The sequence below is a fragment of the Ochotona curzoniae genome, unplaced genomic scaffold (assembly GCF_017591425.1).
Source record: "Ochotona curzoniae isolate NIBS_2020 unplaced genomic scaffold, NIBS_Ocur_1.0 scaffold_274, whole genome shotgun sequence".
Taxonomy (NCBI): domain Eukaryota; kingdom Metazoa; phylum Chordata; class Mammalia; order Lagomorpha; family Ochotonidae; genus Ochotona; species Ochotona curzoniae.
Window position 1 is genome coordinate 13,118,915 of NW_024467101.1, and position 25,368 is coordinate 13,144,282.

At 46.2% G+C, this 25,368-nt stretch overlaps 2 protein-coding genes and 1 non-coding gene across 6 annotated transcripts in view; 2 read left to right on the top strand and 1 right to left on the bottom strand.

Annotated features, from left to right (window-relative positions):
- The first annotated feature begins 346 nt into the window (after positions 1-346).
- Positions 347-450, top strand: LOC121172127. Its single transcript, XR_005886207.1, has one exon. It is a non-coding gene; the product is annotated as a small nucleolar RNA U13 (small nucleolar RNA).
- A 4,359-nt stretch (positions 451-4,809) lies between these two features.
- POP5 (POP5 homolog, ribonuclease P/MRP subunit) lies at positions 4,810-7,445 on the top strand. Its single transcript, XM_041003868.1, has 5 exons — positions 4,810-4,886; positions 4,972-5,114; positions 6,193-6,342; positions 6,478-6,561; positions 6,649-7,445. Exons 1-5 carry the CDS (start codon positions 4,867-4,869, stop codon positions 6,765-6,767), a joined length of 516 nt encoding a protein of 171 aa, XP_040859802.1. The 5' UTR covers positions 4,810-4,866; the 3' UTR covers positions 6,768-7,445.
- A 1,414-nt stretch (positions 7,446-8,859) lies between these two features.
- The window catches only part of RNF10 (ring finger protein 10), a 30,564-nt gene continuing 14,055 nt past the window's right edge, over positions 8,860-25,368 (bottom strand). Inside the window, exons 3-17 of one of the 4 annotated variants that reach the window (XM_041003867.1) lie at positions 24,840-25,039; positions 23,785-23,875; positions 22,421-22,605; positions 22,205-22,341; positions 21,295-21,455; positions 19,258-19,383; positions 17,848-18,124; positions 17,501-17,634; positions 16,482-16,599; positions 16,162-16,263; positions 15,045-15,200; positions 11,671-11,771; positions 9,908-9,965; positions 9,656-9,814; positions 8,860-9,143 (exon numbers count right to left, since the gene is read on the bottom strand). In XM_041003867.1, the coding sequence (XP_040859801.1) occupies positions 9,070-9,143; positions 9,656-9,814; positions 9,908-9,965; positions 11,671-11,771; positions 15,045-15,200; positions 16,162-16,263; positions 16,482-16,599; positions 17,501-17,634; positions 17,848-18,124; positions 19,258-19,383; positions 21,295-21,455; positions 22,205-22,341; positions 22,421-22,605; positions 23,785-23,875; positions 24,840-25,039 (2,079 nt within the window). In that variant the 3' untranslated portion in view covers positions 8,860-9,069. Of the gene's footprint in view, positions 9,147-9,655; positions 9,815-9,907; positions 9,966-11,670; positions 11,772-15,044; positions 15,201-16,161; positions 16,264-16,481; positions 16,600-17,500; positions 17,635-17,847; positions 18,140-19,257; positions 19,384-21,294; positions 21,456-22,204; positions 22,342-22,420; positions 22,606-23,784; positions 23,876-24,839; positions 25,040-25,368 lie in introns of all 4 variants that reach the window. The other 3 variants (XM_041003866.1, XM_041003864.1, XR_005886194.1) reach the window with 3 other exon arrangements.

Sequence of the window (25,368 nt, forward strand, 5' to 3'; positions counted from 1 at the left end):
CCTGCTTAATACGATTCCTCCGGGACAGCAGTGATGTGTCCCTGTTGCCCGCGTAGGAAACCTGGATTGATCCTGCGGGGCCGGGGACTGCTGCAGGCATTTGGACAAATAGTGGATAAGAGTTTGCATTCTCTCTGCCTCATAGATAGATAGACAGATAGATAGATAGATACATAAAATTAGGGGCTGGTGCAGCTAATCCTCTACCCATGGCATTGTATCCATATCAGGCGCAGTTCGTGCCTTGGTTGCTCCACTTCTAGCTCCCTGCTTATGGTGTGGTAAGGCAGCGGAAGATGGGACCCTAGACCCACAAGGGAGACCTGGATTAAGCTCCTGGCTCCCCATCCTTTTGTGGTCCATAAGCGTGATGATTGGGTCTGCACAGGTTTGTGTGACATCTGCCTCCCTCCAGCCTTGTTAAGACGCCAGCACATCACCCATCTGACTTAGGGAAAAAAAGCTCCTGGCTCCCAGCTTCAGACTGGCCCAACTCTAGCTACAATGACCATTTAAAGAGTGAACCAGCGGATGGAAAACCTTCTCTATCTTAAAAATAATAATAAATCTGCCTTTCAAATAGAAATAAATCCTTCAAAAATAATCAATTTTTAAAATTTAAAGAATAGGCCCTTGTCATAAGGACAATAACAACGGTCAGTTTCCCATTGGTCCAGGGACACCGTGAAGGGTGAGACAGCCTGGGTTCAGCGTGCATCCTGAGGTGACCCTCATGTCAGTTTTCGGAGCCCCCCAAATCCCCTGGCACATCCGACGGGGTTATCAGGGCTCTGAGGTAGGCCGGCGGGGAGAAAGGCGGGCTAGGGCATTCGGGGTGCAGGCACCACCGGAGCACAGCCCATCGAGGCCCCGGGAGGACGCTGCCGCCCCTCCACGCCTCCGCGGGCGGATTTCCCCCACGGCCTCCCGCGCCGCGCAGCGGGGACCCCGGTGATTGCCAACAGCCGCCGGCCTCATTAGGAGACGTGTAATTAGCGGCTGGCGCGGGGTAATTACCACGGGGAGCTGCCGAGGCGCCACCCCGCACGGCTCCCATTCTCGGGGGTGGGGAGGCGGGCTGGACCTGCTGGGAGACCGTGCCGGGGCGAAGGAACCATTCATTCATTCGCAACAGCGATTCCTCCGCACTCCCTGTGCCAGGCGCGGTGCCTGAGGAACTCTGCTTATAGTTCATTTCCTAGTAATTTCCAGTTAGGAACTACTGTTTCCTTTTTGCACATGTGAGGAATCCCCGACGACACCTGGTAAGTGCCAGCGAGGGGATTCGAACCAAAGGCTGTAGTCTGTTCTTATCACACGCAGTGGCTAACTGAAACCGTGCACAGGACTTCAGTTGAGACGGAGCCATGGACTCCAGCTGGCTGGCTTTGGCTCGGGTTCTGAGCCTGCTCCTTAGTTCGACTCCCACTCGTGACGTTGATCTGAACCCCAACTCCGTCTACACTGTGAGCGCGACGTTGGTGCGGACTAAACAACTTGACAGGGAGCAACTTGCGGGCGTGTTTAGAGGCGGGGCCCGCGCTCTCCCCGCACTGCGGGCCTCTGGCGCCCTCTGCGGGCCACACGGAGACATTGCGGGGCAAGCGGTCCCGCTGCAGGGACAAGGTACACACCTCCACCCTCCGTTTCCCTCCTTTTGGCCAGTGGACAACAAGAGAGCAGAGTGAGAAAATCCAGAGCCCATTCTAGACTTCGCAAAAATGGACCATAATAGCCGCAGTTCCCCTCACGGGCCTCACAGGCCCAGCCAAGGCCGTAACTCTACAAACAGCCTTGGATAGGTACAATTGACCCCATTTTAAGGTGTATCAAAGCATCGAGTCTATAAGAAAATCTAACCATTGACCACACGTCCGGCCAGAGGATATTGCTAGTCCATGTTGTGGCGGATAAAGACGCCCCTGGCAACGCTGGCATCTCATATGGATGCCTATTTGAATCCTGGCTGCTCCACTTCCCATCCAACTCCCTGCTAATAACAGTCTGTGAGAACAAGAGAACATGACCCGAGTGCTTGGGCCCCTGCAGCCACATGAGAAACCCAGGAGAAGCGGGGCCGCCCCAGATCCGGCCGCTGTGGGCATCTGGGGAGTGAAACAGTGCCTGGAAGATCTTTCTCTTCCTGTGTCTCTGTGTGTCTGTCTCTATCAAACGAATGAATCTTAAGAAAAGAAACTGACCAATTGCATAGCTGACAAAATGGCATCCTAGGAGATGAGATAGCAGGAACATATAAACAGGAACAAATCCTACACCTGCTGAACTGAGGAACGCAGCCCTGAGGGAGAGAACGCTGGAAGAGATTTTCATGAAGGACCTCTCTCCTGATGGAGTCAGAACAGTAGCTATTTCCAGCAAGAGTCTGGAAGGCTCAGGGAACCTTCTGGGGTTCTGCAAATGCTTTCTTGCCCTGAATGGGGGTGATGGTTACACAAGCCACTAAAAAGTCACTGAGGGCTACACTTACGCACACGGACTTTATGCATCTTACGCTGCAGTAAGAATAAAAATTTAGGAACAGGTCTTGTGGCATACGGATAAAGCCACAGCCTGCGACATCCCATATGAGCACTGGTTCTAGTCCTGACTGCTCCATTCCCGATCCATCTCCCTGGAATGGCCTAGGAAAACTAGTGGGAGACAGCCCAAGTGTTCAGGCCTCTGCTACCACCGCCACCTCCATGCAAGATCCGGAAGCAGCTCCTTGCTCCTGCCTGGCACAGCCCTGGCTGTGGTGGCCCCTGGGGAGGGAATCAGTGAGCAGGTCAGCCTCTTTCTGTATCTTCCTCTAGCTCTTTCAGTCTGTTTAAAAAAGATGATTTTCATTGGAAAGTCAGATATACAGAGAGGAAGATCTTCTGTCTGCTGATTCACTCCCCAAGTGGCCCCAACGACCAGAGCTGAGCCAATCTGAAGCCAGGAGCCCAGAGCTGCCTCTCGGTCTCCCATTTAGGTGCAGGGTCCCAAGGCTTTGGGCCGTCCTCTTCTGCTTTCCCAGGCCACAGGCAGGAAGCTGGATGGGAAGCGGGGCTGCCGGAATACACACTGGTGCCCATACGGGATCCTGGCACGTGCAAGGTAAGGACTCTAGCCACTAGACTAGCGTGCCATTCCCTGAAATCTGACTTTCAAACAGATATTTTTTTTTTAAGATCTGTTTATTTATTTTACTGGAAAGTCAGATTTACAGAGAGGAGAGACAAAGACAAAGATTTTGAGTCAACCTGAAGCCAGGAGCCAGGAGCCTCTTCTATGTCTCCCACACGGGTCCCAAGGCTTTGAGCCATCCCTACTGCCTTCCCAGACCACAACTGGGAGTGACTGGGATGGAAAGAGGAACAGCCAGGACACAAACCAGCACTCCTACGAGATCCCAGCGCATGCGAGGTGAGGACTTTAGCCACTAGGCTACTGCACCAGGCCCAGACAAAAAATCTGTTTAGTTAAAAGATATTCAAGTGAAAAGGAAAAAGTGCTAGACAGTATGACCCTTTATTCTTACTAAAAGGGAAAACATTTACCACGGGGAACAATTCACAAAAGCTGTTCTCTTTCCCATTTTTAAATTACTGAGAATCTGAAAGCACTTTGTTGTGGGTGAGAATTATCAATGTTCACTGTAAAGATTAAAATAAAAAAAAAAGGCTTAGTGCTTAGCACGGTAGCCTAGCAGCTAAAACTCTCATCTTGTTCACGCCAGGATTCCATATGGGGCACTGGTACCAATCCCAGCAGCCCCGCTTCCCATCCAGCTCTCTGCCTGCAGCCTGGGAAAGCAGCAAACGGCCCAAAGCCTTGGGACCCTGCACCCACATGGGAGACCCAGAAGAGGCTCCTGGCTCCTGGCTTCAGATTGGCTCAGCTCTGGCCATTGTGGCCACTTGGGGAGTGAATCAGCAGACAGAAGATCTTCCTCTCTGTCTCTCCTTCTCTATATATTAGGCTTTCCAATTAAAAAAAAAAATCTTTTAAAAATAAGTTTAAATATGGCATTTCATATCACCTGTCACGTAACTTCTGGAAAACTTGACTCTGAGGAGATGAAAAGGGCAGAGCATCTTACTATCATTATCGATATGATTATCCCCACTAATTCCAGCAGTGCCTGGCTGAGTCGGGATTCCAGGCGGCCGACCAACAGCTACTCTCAGCACCGCTTTTACAGCATGTTTCCACTGACTTCTTCATGTTTCCCTGTTTGTGTGTTTTTCTCCTTTGAATGGAAAGTACCATGACCACTGACTGTTTCTGTAAACAGAAAAACGCTGAGAGAACACGTTCGGGCTGACGGGCCCAAGTCAGAGCTCTAACCTGAGAGGCGCGCCCGGCGCCCTCGTGAGGCCGGGGAGACGCAGCCGCCTCCGGGTCCTCCGGGTCCCCTCAGGTCCTCCGGGTCCCCTCGGGTCCTCCGCGGCCCCTCAGGTCCTCCGGGTCCCCTCAGGTGCTCCGCGGCCCCTCAGGTCCTCCGGGTCCCCTCAGGTCCTCCGGGTCCCCTCGGGTCCTCCGCGGCCCCTCAGGTCCTCCGGGTCCCCTCAGGTCCTCCGCAGCCCCTCAGGTCCTCCGCGGCCCCTCAGGTCCTCCGCGGCCAGACGAGCTCCGTCCGGGGCAGCATCGCCCAGCCCTCTCCGCCAGCCCGACTCCAGCGCGGCCGGAACACGCAGGCGCGCCTCCAAGCGCCGGGGGAGGCGGAGCTTGAGGGAGATTGACACGGAGCTCGGCCTCTCAGCTTTCTAGTTCCGCCCTCCTCTCCTAGTTCCCTCTGCGAGTGGCTGCACGATGGTGAAAGCCAACTTCCCCTGGGCGCGGGGCACACCAACATCCGGCGAGCGTGTGAGGGAAGAAGCCATGGTGCGGTTCAAGCACAGGTAAGCTGCTGCCTCCCGACCCTAGGCACTCTCCCCGGCCTCCGTAGCCCCGACTCGCGCCCTCATGCCCGGTCGCCCGCGGCAGGTACCTGCTCTGCGAAGTGGTGTCTGACGACCCCCGCTGCCGCCTGACTCTGGAGGACCGTGTGCTGATCGGCCTCGTACGGGACACGATCGCCCGGGTGCATGGAACCTTCGGCGCGGCCGCCTGCTCCATCGGTTTTGCAGGTACGAGGGCGTTGGGTGGGATTTGGAAAGGGCACAACCCTCATTGCAGTAGCTGCCTCTTCACTCGTCCGGGGCTCTCCGGCAAGAAGTCTGGACGAATCCGAAGTTAGCCTGAGAGCTAACGGCAGGAGCCCACCGGCAGTGGGACCTTGGACAGTAATCCTGTTCACCTGCTTGGCATTCGTTATGTTGGGAGATACTAATGCACTTAATGAGGCAAGTCGTGTAGTTGTTTTTAGGCTTTATTTTTATAGGAAAGTCAGATTTACAGACAGGGAGAGACAGAAAGATCTTCCGAACACTGATTCACTCCCCAAGTGGTCGCAATGGCTGGAATTGAGCCGATCTAAAGCTCTTCTGGGTCTCCCATGTGGGTGCAGGGTCCCAAGGCTTTGGGCCGTCCTCCACGCTTTCCCAGGCCACAAACAGGGAGTGAGATGGGAAGTGGGGCAGCTGGGACACAACCAGTGTTCATATGGAATCCCAGTGCGTGCAAGGCGAGCACTTTAATCACTAGGCTACCGCGCCTGACCTAGTGATTGTAAGAGTCATTATTTGGCCAATCACATTGTCACCACATGTGCAAGGGAAAAAAAATTGTCAAAATCACCCCCAGAAATGCCCTTTTTTGTAATGTGAAAACGATTGGGTATCCCCATGTGCAGGTTGGATGGGCACCAAAGGCTCTTCTTGCTGGCTGCCCCAGTCATTGACTCCTGGATGGTTAAGTGGGCAACCTGCACCAGGGGAGAGCCACGGGCCAGATGTAGTAAAACCATCTTCCTGATGCAGGATAGGTCTCCTCCCCCTCTTCCCACTGCAGTGACTAGTTCAATAGAGGAGCATTTTAGATTCTAGATTCCTTTAAGCAGTTCTGAGTGACATGCTAGTCAGATTGGTCATCCTTATTCCATAAATGAGAAGTCCTATAGGAAGTGGTTTTCTTTAGGATCCTTTTTTCCCTCAGTGGTGCATCCCAAGTTCGTCACTGCAACGGTCTTTCTGGCACAACGTTGGCTCTACCCTAAGGGTTTTAAGCTGTGAATCCAGTTTTTCCAAAACGATCCCTTCTTTGTAGTTCGATACCTCAATGCCTATACTGGAATAGTGCTGCTTCGATGCCGAAAGGAGTTCTACCAGCTGGTGTGGTCAGCCCTGCCCTTCATCACGTATTTGGAGAACAAAGGACACCGCTACTCTTGCTTTTTCAACACCTTACACGTGGGAGGTACGTTTGCACATGATACATGACGAATCCCCACGGACAGGTTCAGAATTGGACCTTCTCTGGTATGTGCATTCTTCCTGCTTGCTTGCTAGCCCTCATTCACGAGCCACTGATCCCCAAAACCCTTGGTGCCAGGTACCATTAGGACATGTCAGAAGTTCCTGATTCAGTACAACAGGAGGCAGCTGCTGATCTTGTTACAGAACTGCACCGATGAAGGTAAGCACGAAGCCCTGAGTGGCTGGCTGCACTGGAGCCGAGCGATCCCTCGCCAGGCTTTCTCTGATTTCTGCTCTGCCTCGGCAGGAGAGCGGGAAGCTATCCAGAAGTCTGTCAACAGAAGCTGTTTATTACTAGAGGAATCATCCGGGGAGGAAGAGCTTCCGGACAGTGGAGGTGAGGAAGCAGCTGAGGCCATGGCGTGAGCCGACCACCCAGCAGGCTTCACTGTGTCCGAGATCTCAGAGTGGAGGACAGTCAACCAGAGGACCATCTTCTACAGCTTAAAACGGAGGCCATGCTCACTGAAAACACCAAAGTGGTTTTTACTGTGTTCCTGGCTAAGTAGTCCTACTGGTTGTAAGGACTGTACATTTATAGATATTTCTGTGTCTGTGTGGCTGAGAGTAGGCTTAATATTTGGTTTCTGTAGCACTGAGCCCAAGAATTAGGTTACAAAAAAGGCTCACACACTCCATGCCTGACCAGGTCTCTTCTTCCATACACCACTGGCTTTTCTGTGAACACAACCTCCCCTCTTATGGTACTAGACAAATTGTCTTTAAAAAATTTTGAAAGGCAGAAAGATCTACCATCCACTGACTTACTCCCCAAATGGCCTCAACAGTCAAGGCTGAGCCAGGCCGAGGACAGAAGCCAGGGAACTCTACCCACCTCCCACATGTGTAGCAGGGGCCCCAATACTTGAGCCATCTGCTTTCCAAGCCACATTAGCAGGAGCCAAATCTTAAGTGGAACAGCTGGGACCTGAGACTGCATTCTGATGTGGGATGCCATACAACACCAGCCCCACTGGATGGAATTTGAGTATTACACTGGATATGCAGCCCTAAACAAATGAAGTCAATAAACATGGGGACATAGCAACCAACCTTAATACAGATCCATAGTCTCAGTAATGATAGACTTCAGAAATACCAAATACCTGGCTAACATGCAAACAACTGTTGCCTCAGCACCCCAATAAAAACAGAAAGCAGCTTCTGCACTTTTGTGGAACTGGCTGGTTGTCTTGTGGCTGCCAGCCTGCTCATCTTCTGCAGTCTGCTCAGTATCCTTACACCTGAGGACACATGGCCTGCCTCACTCACAGGCCAGAATTGCAGGCAGCAAGCCTGAGCCACTGTGCCAGCCCTGCACCTACATCTTTGAAACGAGGACCAAGACCTTTCCATGTGCCACAGGTGACCTTAAATTTTCTAGTTAAGAAAAAATATTGGGGGAGTGTGGGTGTTTGGTGTGGTAGTTAAGCTGCTGCATATCCACAGTGCTGGGTTCAAGTCCCAGCTCCAGACCCAATTCCAGCCTCCTGTTTCCCTCCTGGGAAACCCACACAGTTCCTGACTCCTGCCTGACTGAACCAACAGATGGGAGAGTTCTCTGCCTCGTAAGTAAATTATTATTTTTTTTTTTTTAAGGAAAAACAGGTTAAAGCTAAGCCCAGCTTAACAGTCATCTAGGCCTTATAAGACATCAGTTCATGATGGCCAAACTGCCTGATCTCTCAGAAGCTGTTACATAACCTATTTTAAGATTTTGATATTTACACATTTTGATGTCTAGTTGAGCTGTAATGAACTATTAAAAAAAAAAAAAACAAAACAAAAACAAAAGCTCACATTGCTTGTGCAGGTGATTTATTACAACTATTTTGCCTTCACATTCTGTTAACACCTATAGGTCACTTTATTAAGCAGCAAAAGAATTCACATCACTCAAATCAAGACATAAGAGAGCTGCTCTAGGCAAGAGGAAAGCAGTGGGTAACCTACTCCCTTCAACCTACCCTGTTCTGAAGGAATGCCAAATCCTGTCCCTACCATTCAGACCCCTACTACTTCCAACAAGCTCGACCTGTGGGTGGGCAGGAGCCAGGGCCTCTTAATGACAGTGGCAGCTTTCCTAACTTTCAAGTGAGACAAAACCCTCCACACATGCAAGTGGCAAGTACAAACTATCCATCAAACTGGCAATCCAAATCTGCCACCACAGCCTGGCCATTTGCAGAGAAACAAAATGCAACTCCAGCTGGGTATCCTAAATTCATTTTGTTCCCTTCCCTCTGACAAGAACCGAAAAGGTAGAAAAGACTCAGCTACTTTTAATGAAAGATAACTAACGGCAAGGTATGATGAAAGCAGAAGCACTGACGTGCCACTCGGGTTTGAACAGCTCCAAAGGAAGCTTAAGGAAGGGACTCATTTATTTTGGCTTGAAAAAAACTACACATGGGCCAAGACTGACCTGGCAACAAACTAAACTTTTGGCAGGAAGAGATCTCTTGTGAGTGTCAATACTTTATTTTGGTGTAAAGACGAGAAGCTGGAAAATACACTGTATTTAAAATCTCGGTTCCCCCTCACGTTGTGGAAACCCCCTCCCCCCAAAGCTAATCTTTTCAAACTCAAAACACTTAAAAATTACAGCAGCAAATCAAAGCACAGGGGAAAAAAAACCCAATGGAGAAGGCAGCCAGAGCCAGTGGTGTCACTTGGTATGGACGACCGAGGTACTGAACAGGAGCTTCTGTTTCTGCTTTTTCCTTTTCTTTCCTCCTTTCTCTTCTGAAGGGAAACAAATTTCAGTTAGTCTGGAAAGCCCCATTATCCCTTGCATTTTTCATAACCTAGAATCTGAGTGCCAGCTAAGCCTGGATCCAAACACCAGACCAGGCATTTGTCTCTGGCAAGTCCCCTTACTACCCTGAGTTATAACCATTTCATACAGTTGTTGCCAAAATAATCATTACACTATGGGCAGAGAATGCACACATCATTAACGTTATTCTTGTGTAATCACAAATACCACAGTGAACCAACTGCTGCACCCAAGCCACCCTTTATGAACTCAACTCAAACCACAGGTGATCTGTCTGACTCTTGGAGAGAGCAAGGGGGAAAAGTCTTCAGACTGTACTTGCAGATCTCAAGAATTAATCTGATGTGCCACACAGACACAGAGGCTCAGACAGAATGTTTGCCCATGCTGTGGGCTGCTGGGGCCAGCAGGAGTGGGCCATCCATGTGCCAGGGGTCCGACAACACCAAGGAGCACCCCAGTTCTCTGCCCTTACCAGAGAGAGGGTCCGAAGTAGCTGGTATGTCCAGTTTCATGAAGGCTGCTTCAATAGCTTGACTGAAGGAATTCTGGAAACTGGGCACAGGGACACGGTCTGAATTATCACTCTCTCCATCACTGTCCACAGAGGCAGGAGGAACTAAGCTGTTTTCATCTGAAAAATACCAGTGTTAAGGATTCTAAAAACAGCTCTCAAGGTTTGTTGAAAGGGCTCGCACTCCATCCACTACCTGCAAGGCATCCTTACCTTTCTTTGGAGTACTTTTGGGCCACACATCTGCTTTTGCTTTTCCAACCCTCAGCATCTATCAGAGTAGAAAACAGATGACAATTTTTCATTTTTTTTCATTTATTCAACTTTTCCAAATGCCCACCTTGACACTACCTAGTTAAGAGGCAGACAAGTAACTACCACTTTGAAAAGACTTCCCCATACTTTCTCTCCTTACCACACTGTGTACCCTATAGTTAATACACTGCTACAGCAAAGCACAAGCTTTTTTGCTCCTTAATAAAGTAAAGAATATTGCAAAGAAGGCACAAGAAGCTCTTAGTCATTCCCAGGTTGGGAATCCTGGTACTTTCCTGCCTTTCTTAGAAACCCTGTGGGGTATAAAGCAATGTGCAGTGCCCTCCAGTTTTAAAACTGACTATCAAGCCTTAGTTACTTAAGGCCACCAGAAGTAACAACTTAATTTTGACACTGATCTGATAATGACCCATTATCTTTTTAAATTTTGCTTTCCCAGTAACTCCTTAATCATTAGCTTTAGATCCAACCATGCACTGGTAAAGTTCACAGCCAGTAATACCAAGACTATCTTAAGCAATAACTTTCATCTCACTTGGCCACGGCCAACTTTCATGCTCTATACACTAAGCAACTCAGCATGGGGTCGGGGGGAAGGGGGGTTTATTTCTGCTGAGAGAAAAATCTGGGATTCAAGTAGGCATATCCAAAGTGTGGGTCCCCAAGGGAGGACCTTAATCAAGATGAGGTGTAGAAGGTATATAATAGGACAGATTTTTCTTCATCATATACTGCTTTGATGATTGTGTCCCTTGGCCCCTGGGAGTTTGGGTCTAATCATACTCTGAATCATACTCTTAAAAGGTAATTAAAATATCATCTATGTTTTACTCTTACGGACACTCTTAAAGTAACTGAACTGAACCTACTCATGAGGAAATAGACAATTCCAAACTGGGGCATTCTATAAAACTGACTTGGCTGCTTCAAAATCTCCATGTCATGGTGGAGAAGAGGGAGGCAGCACAGAGGGATGCTACGGATCAAAGGGAACTAAGGTGACTCGGCAACTGAACGTAACAATCGATGTGGCCCCTGAACTGAGACTAATAAAGATCAAGTCATAAGGGCAGACAGAGTTTCTTTTAGTGGATGAAGAGAACTGTGGTTACGTAGGAGAATGCTGTGTTCTCTCCTAAATACTTAGTAATGAAGTGTCCACAACTGATATTCAACTTAGAAAAAATAACCAAATGCAGCAAAATAAAATTAGTCAATATAGGTGAAAGGTTTCAGTGTTCCTAATACAAGGGTATTTAAACCATTTTGAATATCAACATTTCATGAACCTTTTCACGATTTCTTGCATACATGCATTTCAGTTCTTATTTCCCCCATTTAATTACAGGTTTAATTACAGTGTAACTTTTTCCTTCTCAAAAACAAACAGGATGCTTTAACTACATGACAGAAACACCACCCAAGTCAAGGGGCCTAAAGGCAGGGATCAGCTGAAATTCACTGACTGAATTTCAGTCCAAGAACAGTATACAAACATTCATTCTATTAGCTATTCTTGGCCAGTTTCCTTAAGTCTACAGCAGTAACTTTCCCCCATTCCTATCAGATACCTTAGTTTATCTACTATATTCAAATGAGAGGCAACAATTCTTGAATGAGACCCCTCCCCTGCCCCAAGAACAAGCAGCAGAGTTCATACTAAAATTCCTGGACTGCTGCTTCACAGGGAAAGAACTTACCTGGGCAAAGGAAGGGAAGGGAGAGTCTTCTTCCAGACTCCCAACGCAGAAGGAGGGACTGCCCTGACCGGCAGTGGGTGACAGAGGGGTCAGCAGAAAGTCTGAAATGGAACCAGAGACCTGATTACAAGAGTCAAGTTCCAAAGAACTGATGTCTGCAAGGAGAGCTGAATCCTGAATCAGATCTGGATAGTTTCAGGTCCTCACTCTCCTGGACAAACCTTATCTCCAGTTGGTTTACCTCCGCTACGTTCTTATAAAACCAAACCATGACCCTTCATAGCAGTAACCCACAGAGAAAGCTTCAGGATTACAGCAACAACACAGGTCACAGGAATAAATTGCACTAAGGAATAAATTCCTTACTGCAGGAATAAATTGCACTAAGAAAAACTTTCTTCTTAGAAGAACCACATTTTCCACAAAGAGTGATTTAGGCCTAGATGTTTTGGACTGATCTCATACTGATGCAAGGAAAAAATGAAACCAGGGGCCAGCACTGTGATGCAGTGCATTAAGTCACCATGTGCAACACTGGCATCCCATATCAAAATGTGCTTGGAGTACTAGCTGCCTTTTTTTTTTCTTGTAAAGATTTTTTTTTTGAAAGAGATTTTCAGAGAAAGAGAAAAGCAGATCTTCCATCTACTGGTTCACTCCCCAAGTGGCTGCAATGGCCAGAGCTGAGCTGTATGAAGCCAGAAGCTTTTTCTAGGTCTCCCACATGGTTGCAGTGTCCCAAGGCTTTGGGCCATCCTCTACTGCTTTTCCAGGCCACAAGCAATTCAGGGAGCTGAATACGGAGTGAAACAGCTGGTACTATACCCAGCAACCATACGGGGTGCCAGCACTGCAAGGTGAAGGATTCACGTGTTGAGCCACCACACCATCCTTGCTGCTGCTTCCTACTAAGCTCCCTAAGGCCCCTGGGAAAACGGCAGATGGCCCGAGTACCTGGAGCCCTGTTACACAAATCGAAGACCTGGGTGAAATTCCTGGCAACTGACATCAGCTTGGTTCTGGCTGCTACTGCAGGCATTTGAGGAGTGAACCTGCAGACAGAAGTTCTTTATCACTCTGCCTTTGAATAAGTAAACAAAACCTTTAAAATGTATGAATCAGGTCAGCCTTTCTGTTCTAGCAAGCAGGTGCCTATGACCTGGATGTATTTAGTTAGGATCTAAAACACACAAGATCCAAAGATGCCAACTTTCTGGAGCTAAGCTTTTCCCACAACCCTGCCTGCCCTCTTCCCTGAGCACTCTGTTCCCTCCCCCCAGCAGCAGGCCCTTCTAAAGTCACCCAAGCCCGATACTGCTTCTATTCCCAGAACCTTTTAATTCTGCTTGCCCAAATACACTAGAAACTCATACTCAAAAGTCAGTTTATGAAAAATCCTTATATTAGGTGTTTTTTTTTTTTTAAGATTTACTTGTTTTTATTAGAAAGGTGATTTCTGGGCCCGGCGTGGTGGCACAAGTGGTTAAGGTCCTCGCCTTGCACGCCCGGGATCCCATATGGGCGCCGGTTCTAATCCCGGCAGCCCTGCTTCCCTTCCAGCTCCCTGCCTGTGGCCCAGGAAAGCAGTTGAGGACGGCCCAAAGTCTCGGGATCCTGCACCCACGTGGGAGACCTGGAAGAGGCTCCTGGCTTCGGATCAGCATAGCATCAGCCGTTGCGCTCACTTGGGGAGTGAATCATTGGACGGAAGATCTTCCTCTCTGTCTCTCCTCTCTGTATATCTGCCTTTCCAATAAAAATAAAAATTAAAAAAAAAAAAAAAAAGAAAGGTGATTTCCAGAAAGAAAAAACAGAAAGATCTTCCATCTGCTGGTTCACTCTCTAAATGGCCACAACAGCTACAGCTGAGCCCAGGTGGAGCCAGGAGCTTCTTCCAGGGCTCCTACATTGGTGCAGGATCCCAAGGCAATGGCTATCCTCTGCTGCTTTCCCAGGCCATAAGCAGGGAGCTATATGGCAAATTAGAGCAGCCAGGACACAAGCCAGCGCCTGTATAGGATCCTAGCCCTTGTAAGGAGGATTAGCCAATTGAGCCATTGCACTAGGCCTACACTACAGATTATTAAATGTAAAAAGCGTTCTGCAGTTAGATGAAAACCAGAGAATTCAAATTACATTGAAATGTAATGTTTAACTTCCTCTTAACACTTTAACATATTCCTCATATTAAAAGGAAAATAAGAAAAGCTAATAATCTTTGCAAACTCTGAGTTTGGCTCTTTGTTACAGTGAACACTACTGCTAGTTTGAAACATCCCTATCCCAGTATTTTTCTATATCATCCTTAGTATCTGAAGAATTGGTTCCAGGACTCCTGTGGATACCAAAAATAGATGCTCAAATGGCCAAAACAAAATGGTATAGTAGTTGAACATTAAGTTACTCACATTCTTCTATTTTTTTTTTTTTAAGACATTTATTAGAAAGGTAGAGTGACAGACCAAAAGAGTTTTCCATCCACCAGTTAACTCCACAAATGGCCACGACAGCTAAGACCTGTCAGGATCAAAACCAGGAGCTTATTACTCCATTTGAGTCTGAAGCCCAAGCACTTGGGCCATCCTCTGTTACTCCCCTAAGTACATTAGCAAGGAGTTGGATGGGAAGCAGAGAAGCTGGGACTCAAACCAGTGTGCATTACATACACTAGCCCCTTTATATACTTTAAATCATCCCTGGAATATTTCACAATACATATTACAACTTAAATGCTGGCTGGGCAAAGGTTGCTCTACTGTAATGTTTAGGGAATAAGAACAGAAAAAGTTTGTATATGCTCAAAATACTCAATTTTTTCCCTCTATTTTCTGTAACTCATGGACACAGAACCTGGGTATCAGTGAACTAGCTATACATAAATGACATACAGAAACTCAAAATCAGTTGCTTAGCTTTATGGTGGCTTTTTCAACCCATAAACGGTAGGTCTGTTCTTGCTGTATAGTTTCTTTTTACCTTTCTATTCATTAAGAAATAAATTTCTATTTTTCAATAGCTGCAAATTTTCCTATGTATAGCTTAGTAGGCTATTTCCTCTTATTTTTGCTCTTATAAACAATAAAAAGACCCAAGGATAGCCAAGCATGAAAGGAACTGCACACTTTAAATAAGATGAAACAGCTATGTCACAGAAGACTCAAGGCTTAACAATCTGCCTATTGAACTATACAATCAGAACAGCCAAGGAAAAAGGTCAATGGGACAAGCTGACACATCTCAAACAACCCAAAGGAAGATTATGTGTCTGTACGTCATATACCACACTGTCCAGGTCAATGGTGTAAATCCAAACAGCTAGGCTTTGCTTAGGGACTAACCAGTGGTTGGGTGTATAAAATTCCAACTCTGTTTACCTGCATGAGAACCTGGACTTCTGCTAAGAGGAGAAAGGGAGAGGGCCTCCTGGCCCTCTTTGCTGGTGGGACCCGAAGCAGAATCAGAGGAACAGGCATAGGAATTGAAGGCAGGAAACTGCTGTAGATTCTCCAGGGGAATGTAGACTTCTGGGTCTATAAAGCAAAGACATTACTTGGTACGCCCACTTAACAGAATTCCTCCAACATTGTTCAACAGCTGAGGATAGCCAACACGCACACCTGCCCACCAAGGCTCTGGAGGATGCAGACAAAAGCTTTCAAACCCAACTTTCTAATCTTTTAAACAAAAATTTTGCCCTAACTATTCATAACTGAACCTGGATGATTAACTTGAGTATTAATTCTACTGTTCCACTTACCTGTGTATTTTTATGGTAAAAATGTTTGGAGCTAGCACTATGGCTGTATAGTAAAAATGTTTGAAGAAAAATATTCTGTGCCTGAAGTATGGATACATGCCAAATCACCTCATAATGCTGTAACCCAGGTATGTGGTTAAGTACAATTTCTACTGTTTGTCATAAAATAACGAATTTAATAGCTGAGTCCTTTCCTGTGCCTTCAAGTAAGGATTTCATTTGGTTTTCCAGTGGGTAGCCAGGCCCTCATGTGACACTAATCCTAATCCCCATGGATTCAGTGAAGCTTACACTGTAGAAGATCAACAGATACTGTGTTGTTGATACAGAAGAGCTCTTAAGTCCAACTTTATGAACACATTTCTTCATTTGTCGAAGTGCCTACAATATCAGACCGGCCAGGCAAACTTGGTGTGAACAGCTGTCAGCAAGAGTCCCTGGTGAGGTCTGTGATCCAGGGACACAAGAGATGACCAGCCACAGGATTCACAGCAGGGCTCCAATTCTCTCCTTGGAACAGGTCTTACCAGGTCTTAATCCTATGTGCCATTCACTTTGACTCACATGAGTTCATTAAATTTCCAGGCTTTCAAAGAAAGCACTCTACATTATTTGCATTGAACAAATAACAAAGTTGAGATGTGAACCTAAGTAGCGTGGCTTCTGACGCAGCCCAGAGCCTCCACACAATGATACATAGCCGTCAATTTCAAGACAACAATTCCTGAACTTACACTTGCCCTGTTTCTTGTTCTCCTCCATCTCAATTCTGCGTTCTCGGCGGCGTTCCTCACGAGCTTTCTTCTGGCGCTGACGCTTCCTTTTCTCAATATCATCTGCAGGATGATCAGATCATAAGTAGGCAAACCCAACAAGCCACCTCAGTAACTCCTCAGGTGGCAAGTAGTTAAGCCCAGCTCCACTAGACAAAAGTGTCAAGTGCTTTAGGAAATACTGAGATTCATGATACAGCTCCTGAAGTTTCCTCCCACACTAAAGCTTCTAGCCACGAGAATCAAGCAATTAAGGAGAAGCAGAGTGAGGGCATTCTCACCTGAGAATATCTCCAGTGTTTCCTTGGAGACCACAGGAGGCTGCAGGGCCAGTTCACAGATGCTGAACTCACAGGTGAGTGGCAAGTGAGAGAGATATCTATGACGCTGTCGAACATCCTACAATGGAAAAGGGACCAATGAACACTTAAGACTGATTCATTGTTCCTAATTTTCTAGGGACAACTGAAGTAGGATATAACAGGACACATAAAAATGTTTTGGTAGGCAGTAGTTGTGGTACAGCTGGTTAAAGCTACAGCTTTCAATGCCTGCAACCCATTAGAGTACCAGACTGAGTCCTAACTACTACTACACTTTGGATCCAGGTTCTTGTGAATGTACCTACAAGGCAACAGAAGATGGATTAGTACTTAGGCCTGTGTTGCCCACATGGAAGCCCAAGACAGTTTCTGGCATCTGACTTCAGCCTGACCCAGACCCTGATGTTGCAGGCGCCTAAGAGTGGACCTTGACAGAACATTTATCTTTTCTCTCCATGTCACCCCACCTTTCAAATAAATTTATAAAAACAAAATGACCCATACACACAGCATTTGTTGGAAAAACCTGGGAACCAAACAGAACTAATAACTGGGAAGTAAGAAAGCAGATGTCTACTGAATGAAACTTGGCCTGAACCTGCCGGAGTCCAGCTCCAGCTGAGTTCAGAACTCGAGAAGGGTACGTGGAGTAGGTATAGAGAGAAGAAATGGATCAGTAAGATTTCATGATCATAATGAACAATAAAAGAAAGCTGTCCCCTTTATTTATACAGAAGCAGTCACAAGCTCTGGCACAGACTTTTTATGTCATGGTCAAGTGGGTGTTTCAGAGGATAATTCTGCCATTTGTTTCACCTTAAAGCTCTCAATAGCAGTTCTCAATAGACTGTACATATCAATCAGTAACAAAATGTGCATACTACCACCAACAAAGAGACTTAGAAATACAACAACTAAGACCTCAGACTAGCTAAGCATAGGCACATCCCAACAGTGCTCTTCTGCGGCGACCGTACCTCGGACATGGAGTAACCAGCGATCTCTACCACAGTTGCTGAGATCTTCTCTGGGCTCTGTTCCAGACTGCCATACTCCCGCACGAGGCAGCGCACATTTACAGGGTGCAGGAACATATGCTGTCCATCTTCCGCTGAAGATAAAAGATTCTGTCACACAATCAACCTTGGCCAGCCTTCAAGATCAGCTTTTCCCTGTCCCTGGAACTAGACCCGGCTCTCCTACCCCACACCAAAAAGCACAGTAATCCAGACCTCCAGGCTCTAGTGAAGACACTACTGCTTAGAGCCAGCAAGCCTTGTGAGGCCTGTGCAGCAATCCAGCCCTTTTCCTCAGGGCTCCTTACCTTGGTAAAAGTAGTAACAAGGAGAGCTGCTGAGATGTGTGGTGTCTGGCTTGTTGAAGGGCTCCTCCTGGCTGGACTCAATACAATTGGTCCCTTCCCCAAGATTGTCATCTGCTAATTGTGAATGATCACAGGCCTCTGGTAATCCTTCAGGCTCCGGTTCCAACACTGTTTCCTCTTCCTCTACCACAGGGAGAGCAAGTGGACAAGATGGACAGTCCAGCGGACAAACTTCTGTGGTCTCATCATCAAAGGCAGACAGATACTCTAGCACACCCTGTGAGAACAAACTCTACATCAACCGAAAGCATACGATTGCATCTAACAGTCAACAAAAAATGTGGTTCAACTGATTGGCACAGCTCATAAAACACCACTTCATAGTCAGTACTGCGGTACAGTGAGTGGGTAGAGCCACTCTCTCCAGTTTCAGCATCCCACATGGACACTTGTTAGTTCCAGCTGCTCCACTTCCCATTTAGCTCCCTGATAACAGCCTGGGAAAGCAGCACCCACATGGTAGATCCAGTAGAAGATCCTGACTTCCAATCCAGAGTAGCCCAGCTCCAAACATTGTGGCTATTTGGGGAGTGACCCAGCAGATGAAAGATTCTGTTTCTTCTTTCCTTTCTCTCTCCCTCCCTTCTCTGTAGTTCTGACTTTCAAGGAAAATAAGTCTTTTTAAAAATAATAATAAGGTAGTAATATGGTAGGCCAGTGTTGTGCCTCTGCTGTGGCACTAGCATCCCATATGGATGATGGTTTACTATTTCCGATCCAGCTCCCTGCTTACAGCCTGGGAAAGCAGTGGAGGATGGCTCAAATCCTTGGTCCCCTGCAACCAAGTGGGAGACCCTAAAGAAGCTCCTGGCTTATGGTTTTGCATCAGCTAAGCTCCAGCCACTGTGGCCTTTTGACCAGTGAACCAGCGGACTGATTTGTTTCCCCTCTCCGTAACTCTGCCTTTCAAATAAGATCACATCCTTTAAACAAAGACAGTAGTTATATGGTAAAGGTAAACATAAGAATCAAGTTCCCAGGGCAGGCATCTGGGTAAGCTGCTGGTTGCCATATCCAAACTCTATCAGAAGGTCTGGGTTCAAATCGTGACAAGTAGTTGGGTGCTGCTACCCAGGTAGGAGACCAAGTTTGAGTACCTGTTTCCTGATTTCAGCCTGACCTGGCCCCAGGTGTTGTGCACATTTGGAGAGTTCAACAGTGGATGGGAATTCTGTGTTTATCTGGCTCTGAAATAATTTCTTAAAAGCACCAAGCTCCTTTTATGTTTCTGCTAGCTGTCCCCTTCACTGGCCCCTCTTCTACTGGGAAGTTCAGGTCTGCGTGGGGTCAACCAGTTGGCAGCAGTGCAGAAGAAATAGTAGCTGTGCTGTGTAACAGGGACACACTAACCTTCCTGGGTTGAAAATCAGACTCCTTCGCCAAGGGAGCCATCAGCACCAGTTGTTCCAGGGCAGCCACGACACCAGTGACCTCTTCTTTGCTTCCAGCCAATCCTGACAGAGCCTCTTCCCGAGTCTAAGGCACCAGAGAGAAGACCAAAAAAGGCTGTTTCCAGAAACATTTAAGTTCAAAGGGCAAATGATTAAAATGGTCGCTTCCAACAGAAAATAAAAAGGAAACAAGACCCACTGAGAACAGTTTAGACGAGCACTTACAATCCTCAATCTTTGATGGAATCAGGAAACAAAAAATAGCTTGTGCGCAAAAAAAATGATATCCTACTGAGAATCTGACAGACTACACTGCATAAAAGCTTCCCAAGATGACAGAACACAGAATTAGTCTCCTTTTATAAACTATGTCAGAAAAAAAACCAGAGTTAACAGGAAAAGGGGAACAGGACTGGACAGCTCTAATTCCAGATATGGTTCTTCTACAATACTACAAAGTATAAAGAGAATTTTAAAAATAGGGGCTAGTACCAGCATCCCATACAGATGCTGGTTCGTGTCCCAGCTGCTCCACTTCCAATCGAGCTCCCTGCTTACAGCCTGGGAAACCAGTAGAGTATGGTCCAAAGTCTTGGAACCCTCACCCACATGGGAGACCCAGAAGCTTTATATTGGTTCAGATCCAGCCACTGTGGCCATTTGGGGAGTCAAGCAGCAAATGGAAGAACTTTCTTGTCTTTTCTTTTTTCTGTAAATCTGCTTTGCAAATAAAAATAAGTATTACCAAAAAAAAGAGGGGGGGGCGTAGGGTGGGAGACAGCTGCATCTTCCATACCAGGATCTGAGGCTTAGTAAGATAAATAAAAGAGTACAACATAGGAGCTTTCACATATTAACCACTGAATAATTGAGTTTATACTGCTTTCTAAGTCATGGCTCTCAAAAGAATGACAAGCAAAAGAACTGCACTAGAATCCAGTATACTGTGGCCTAGTGGCTAAAGTCTTCACCTTGAACACACCAGGATCCCATATGGAAACCGGTTCTAATCCCAGCAGCCCCACTTCCCATCCAGCTCCCAGCCTGTGCCCTGGGAAAGCAGTCGAGGATGGCCCAAAGCCTTGGGACCCTGCACCCGTGTGGGAGACCCAGAAGAACTCCTGGATCCAGATCAGCACAGCACCGGCCATTACGCTCACTTGGGGAGTGAATCATTGGATGGAAGATTTTTCTCTTTGTCTCTCCTCCTCTATACATATCTGACTTTGCAATAAAAATAAAGTAAATCTTAAAAAAAAAAAAAAAAAAAACACTATATCACAAACTACTCTAATCTGAGCCCAAACCTACTAAAATTTTAAGGGTGAAGCCTAATAACCAGTAATCCTGACACCACAATTTTAAGTAAGCTTGCTGTTGGGGGAAGGTGTCTGGCCCAGCAGTAGGGATACCACATGAAACACAGGCATCCCAGTCAGAGTGCTGTTCTCTTCCCACTAATGCTCCAGTGGGTATCTTCTGCCCAACCCATGGGAGACACAGACTGGGTATCTGGGTCCTGGTTTTGGCCTGACCCAGCTCTAGTGGTTGCAGGCATTTAAAGAATGACCGAGCAGATGAGAGATCTCTTTCTGCCTTTCAAATAAAACCAGCCATTGTTCCAGAAGACACAGGACCTATGGAAGCCTATACATGAGCAACTCTTGCCGCCCAACAATGTTGCTCAAAAAAACTCCTAAAGAGGAAGAAATCTAATTGCTTGGCTTGTATCAGCTAAACTAAGCTACTCCATTATCACACTTGCACAATCAGTTTGGCTTATTATTTTCAGTTCTAGAAAGAGCTTTTCAAAAGCTTTTACTTCTTCCCTCCCTTCAACAAAGAAAACGTACAGAACCAACTAGGATTTTAGCTACATTCTTAATTCCAGGTAGCATTGAAGTAACTTATTCCCACCATTTACCAGCTCATCTCAACCATGATCAAGTAGAGAAGTTTCAACATCTCTCGTGTTAACTTTCCAATGCTCCCTCACCTTGAGCTCCTGGATAGCTGCTTCAATAAAGCAGGACTCGGGAGTGTGCTTCTCCTCTGCCAGCTGCTGCTCCAGTGCTAATTTCTCTTCTAGTACCACCCGGTGTAGCACCTGCTCCTTGGAAGCAAGCAGCAACTTTGAGTACTGGCTGTGCTGTTCATCTATAAGAAAAAGCAAGCAAGAGTATATGTGTTTATGTCACTGAGTACTTGCATCTCAGATACACAAAATCATCTTTTCCAAAAAAAGAAGAGAAAGGAAAAGAGAAAGAAGATAGATACTAAGACTGGCTAACTTTGGAATCCCCAAGACTATGGGCAGAGCAGACAATTCTATGAAGCCTGGTAAAATAAAACTAATTTTACATACACACACATGAACCACATGTCAAGCCAAGAGTATAAAACCACTCAGTAGGGCCCGGCGCGGTGGCGCAAGTGGTTAAGTCCTCGCCTTGCACGCCCGGGATCCCATATGGGCGCCGGTTCTAATCCCGGCAGCCCCGCTTCCCTTCCAGCTCCCTGCCTGTGGCCTGGGAAAGCAGTTGAGGACGGCCCAAAGCTTTGGGACCCTGCACCCGCGTGGGAGACCCGGAAGAGGCTCCTGGCTTCGGATCGGCATAGTATCGGCCCGTTGCGGCTCACTTGGGGAGTGAATCATCGGATGGAAGATCTTCCTCTCTGTCTCTCCTCTCTGTATATCCGCCTTTCCAATAAAAAATAATAAAAATAAATCTTTAAAAAAAAATAAAAAAAAAAAAAAAAAAAAAAACCACTCAGTAAATTCCCAGCAGCCTACAGAAGCCGCACAATAATGTGGACAAGCTAAACTTTAGCTGCACTAAAGGCTCTATTTCTGACATACAGCCTAATCAACAATTTGACTGTATCCCAAAACTAAGGATACTCACCTCCTAGATGAATGGGATGGTCTACATTCATCCATTTGGATTTGGGCAAGGCCACCAAGACCCCTTTCTCTCTCTTCATTAGCTGCATTGTAATGGTGTCTCCAACAACATACTGGCGAGACTCTGTGGCAACAACACTGTAAAACAGACATTCAGATGGAACAAAGCAAGCAGTCAGCTCACTGGGTTTTAATCTATTAAATGTTTCAACCTCACCTCTTAAGATCTTTCTTATGCACAGAACTATAACAGATGGGACATTTACTCCATGTCTTCTCACTCAGTGAAAGATAGTGCAGAATGCACGCCCAGCAAAAGATGTGTCCACAACGGGTTATCTTGGCTGCGGTAGGTGGGTAGAGGCATATTGGGCAAGATGGCACTTCATGGCTACAGATACGCTGAAACAAAACATAACCATAGTGTCACTGCTCTCAAAAGTGACTACAGTTTGTCCAAGTTAGAGCTTCTTCAATTTATTTTCAACACATCTTCATAAAACTATGAAAAATGCAATGTACATGAATTCTTTTGGCAAATCACTAAGAAAACTCACAATGGCTTAATGTGAAAAAAAAAAAAGACAAACATTACAGGTATTTTCGAGGTTCTACATTAACAAAAACATTGTGGAAATCACCATGATGCTATTTATAAAGATTTCAATATGTACAAAAACCAAAACGTATAAAGTTGTCTAGAAATAATCTATCAGTAATTTCCAGCAGAGTTAATGAGACTTCTGCTTTACAGTCAGTTATGTAATTTTTTTGAAAGGTAGATCAATGTCAGTACTAGCAAGGCATTCGGATATGGGAAATCAGGCACCCAAACAACAGCTTACTGCTGCAGCAAACACTCAATTTCTACTTTTGTTAGTTTCTTTGCAAGATTTATTTTTGCTTTACTTGAAAGACAAAGACACAGAGACAGAGATTTTCCCCACTTCCTGGTTTACTCCCCAAACGGCAGCAATAGCCCGGGCAGTGCCAGACCACCTCTTGTTTTCCCAGGCAGGTTAGCAAGGAACTGGATAGGAAAACAAGCAGCCAGGAGAAGAACCAGTGACCATACCGAATGCCAATATTCCAAGAGGTGCTTAGCCTGCTGTCAGTCAGTAGAGAGATCTCCATCACCAACTCTGCCTTTCAAATAAAACCAATTTTAAATTGTAGCAATGGTTCTGATAAACAACTATATGACTCATTCATCTATCACAAGGTTGAAGCCTAATTTGACACTACCAACAGCTGCCAATGAAGTAATGACCATGTGGTAAGAGGGTAAACAGTATCCCCCGGAGACCCCAACTACTACTTTCTAGGACTGAGACACTGGGCAGTAGGACCACTTGGACACTTTTAACATAAGAGCCCTTTACATCCCATCGCTGTAAGACCATACCAATTAGTCACAAAATGAACTTCCAAGGGGAACCAAGGACTGACCTCTGAAAAAAATGTATGGTACACAGAAAGGGTGTTAGCAGTAAACACTACCATCAGCTGTTAGGTCACTGCAGTCCCTTTCTTTAGTTCTCTCTCACATTAACAGATTCCAGGTTTGGCTATGCTACTCACCACTTGTTCCACAAAGTCCCAGTTGACTAAAGTATCAGGATCTGCAAAATGAGCTGTGTAGTCTTGGTCTTCAGACACTACAAACTGGCAGCTAGAAATAGGGAAGATGGACGACAGTATGTCAGAACCCACAAACGAACCATTAGCAGAACTTCATTACCTCTTCACTTAGACGTCACATGCAAGCTACCTGTCCCCACAGTTCACAAAGCACAGCACTACAACTTCAGTTCCTGTTCTGAGCTCTGGCAGAATCCAAAAGCTCATTGAGTAGAAACCTAAACCCCTGTTTCCTTTGCTTCCAAGTCCATCCCCATAAGCCTCTCTTGAACTAAGTTAACTAAGGCTGCTCGCTCTAGCAACCGTCAGTCAGCTAAGCTCCTTCCCACACCCTCAGAATCCCAGAATGCAGCTCGTTTTTAAGGCTAGTGAACGCTTAGAATCATACTCAAGTTTATACAAAGCATAAAATGGTTACCTCAGTCTAAATCTGAGGTCAAATTTTGTATTTTTTAAAAGATTTTTTTTTAACTGAGACATCAGATATACAGAGAAAAGGAGAACAGAAAAATCCTCCACCCACTCTTCACTCCCCAAGTGGCTGCAATGGCCAGGGCTAAACTGGACCAAAGTCAGGAGCCCATAACCCCCCTCAGGGTCTCTCACACAGGTGCAGAGTCCCAAGGCCTTGGGCTGCCCCTGACTGCTTTTATAGGCCACAAGAAGGGACAGGAAGTGGGGTCAGCAGGATTAGAACCGACCAGTTGGTGGAAGATCTTTGTCTTTCCTTCTCTGTAAATCTGTTTTCCAGCAAAAATAAGTAAGTTCTAAATATTCCTTCTACTTCATTGTGTTACTAAGGCTTTTATGTAAGCATTGCAGTCTTTAAGCTATCAAGAATATCCACAGAGAAAGTAGATGACCAGAACAGAGGGAGAAAGAAAAAGCAGAATTCCCTCTCTGCCTCTCTCCCCCACTTTAAAGGCAGGCTCCTCAAAGCACTTTAAGTACCTAGGCACTCAATCTCCCCAACCCCCATGAGTAGTAACACTCACTTGGCCTGTAAAAAGAGTTCCTTGTTGAAGGGCTTGTGTCCCCACTTGTTCCTTTTACCCCAGCTGCCATGTCCACTACCCTCAAAGTGACTTGCTTGGCCACGGGGTTCAAAAGTGAAATTCAGCAAATGGTTCAGATTGATCTTCTTAGGACCAGAGAATTGGGCAGGGCTAAACTCTGCCCGCTGAGCCTCTGCTACCTAGAGAGAATAAGAATGAATCAGATCATTTCACAATACAACAGCACTTAACTGACTTACAACAGAAACCAGTACAACTCCTCCTACATGGCTCAAAATATTAACCTTAATAAAACCACCTTCCTGGATGGGAATAATATCCTATCTACAGCTTAGATGGCAATAAAGAGAAAAAGAGCCTTTAACATGAAATTACTTAAACTGTTTAGTCTGCCTGAAGTGGAAATTAATCATGAAATGATGAAACTCAGGATGAACTTCTCCAGCCACCTTCAAACATACTCACTGGATCATTCTTTAGACAGTGCCCCCACACCACTCCTACATTT

What these genes read in the sequence shown, in the direction of transcription:
- POP5 (XM_041003868.1), top strand. Translation starts at nt 4,867, where the DNA reads ATGGTGCGGTTCAAGCACAG. An exon ending in CTGCTCCATCGGTTTTGCAG is followed by an intron (nt 5,115 to 6,192) that starts GTACGAGGGCGT and finishes CCTTCTTTGTAG; the next exon opens with TTCGATACCTCAATGCCTAT. An exon ending in CAACACCTTACACGTGGGAG is followed by an intron (nt 6,343 to 6,477) that starts GTACGTTTGCAC and finishes CCTTGGTGCCAG; the next exon opens with GTACCATTAGGACATGTCAG.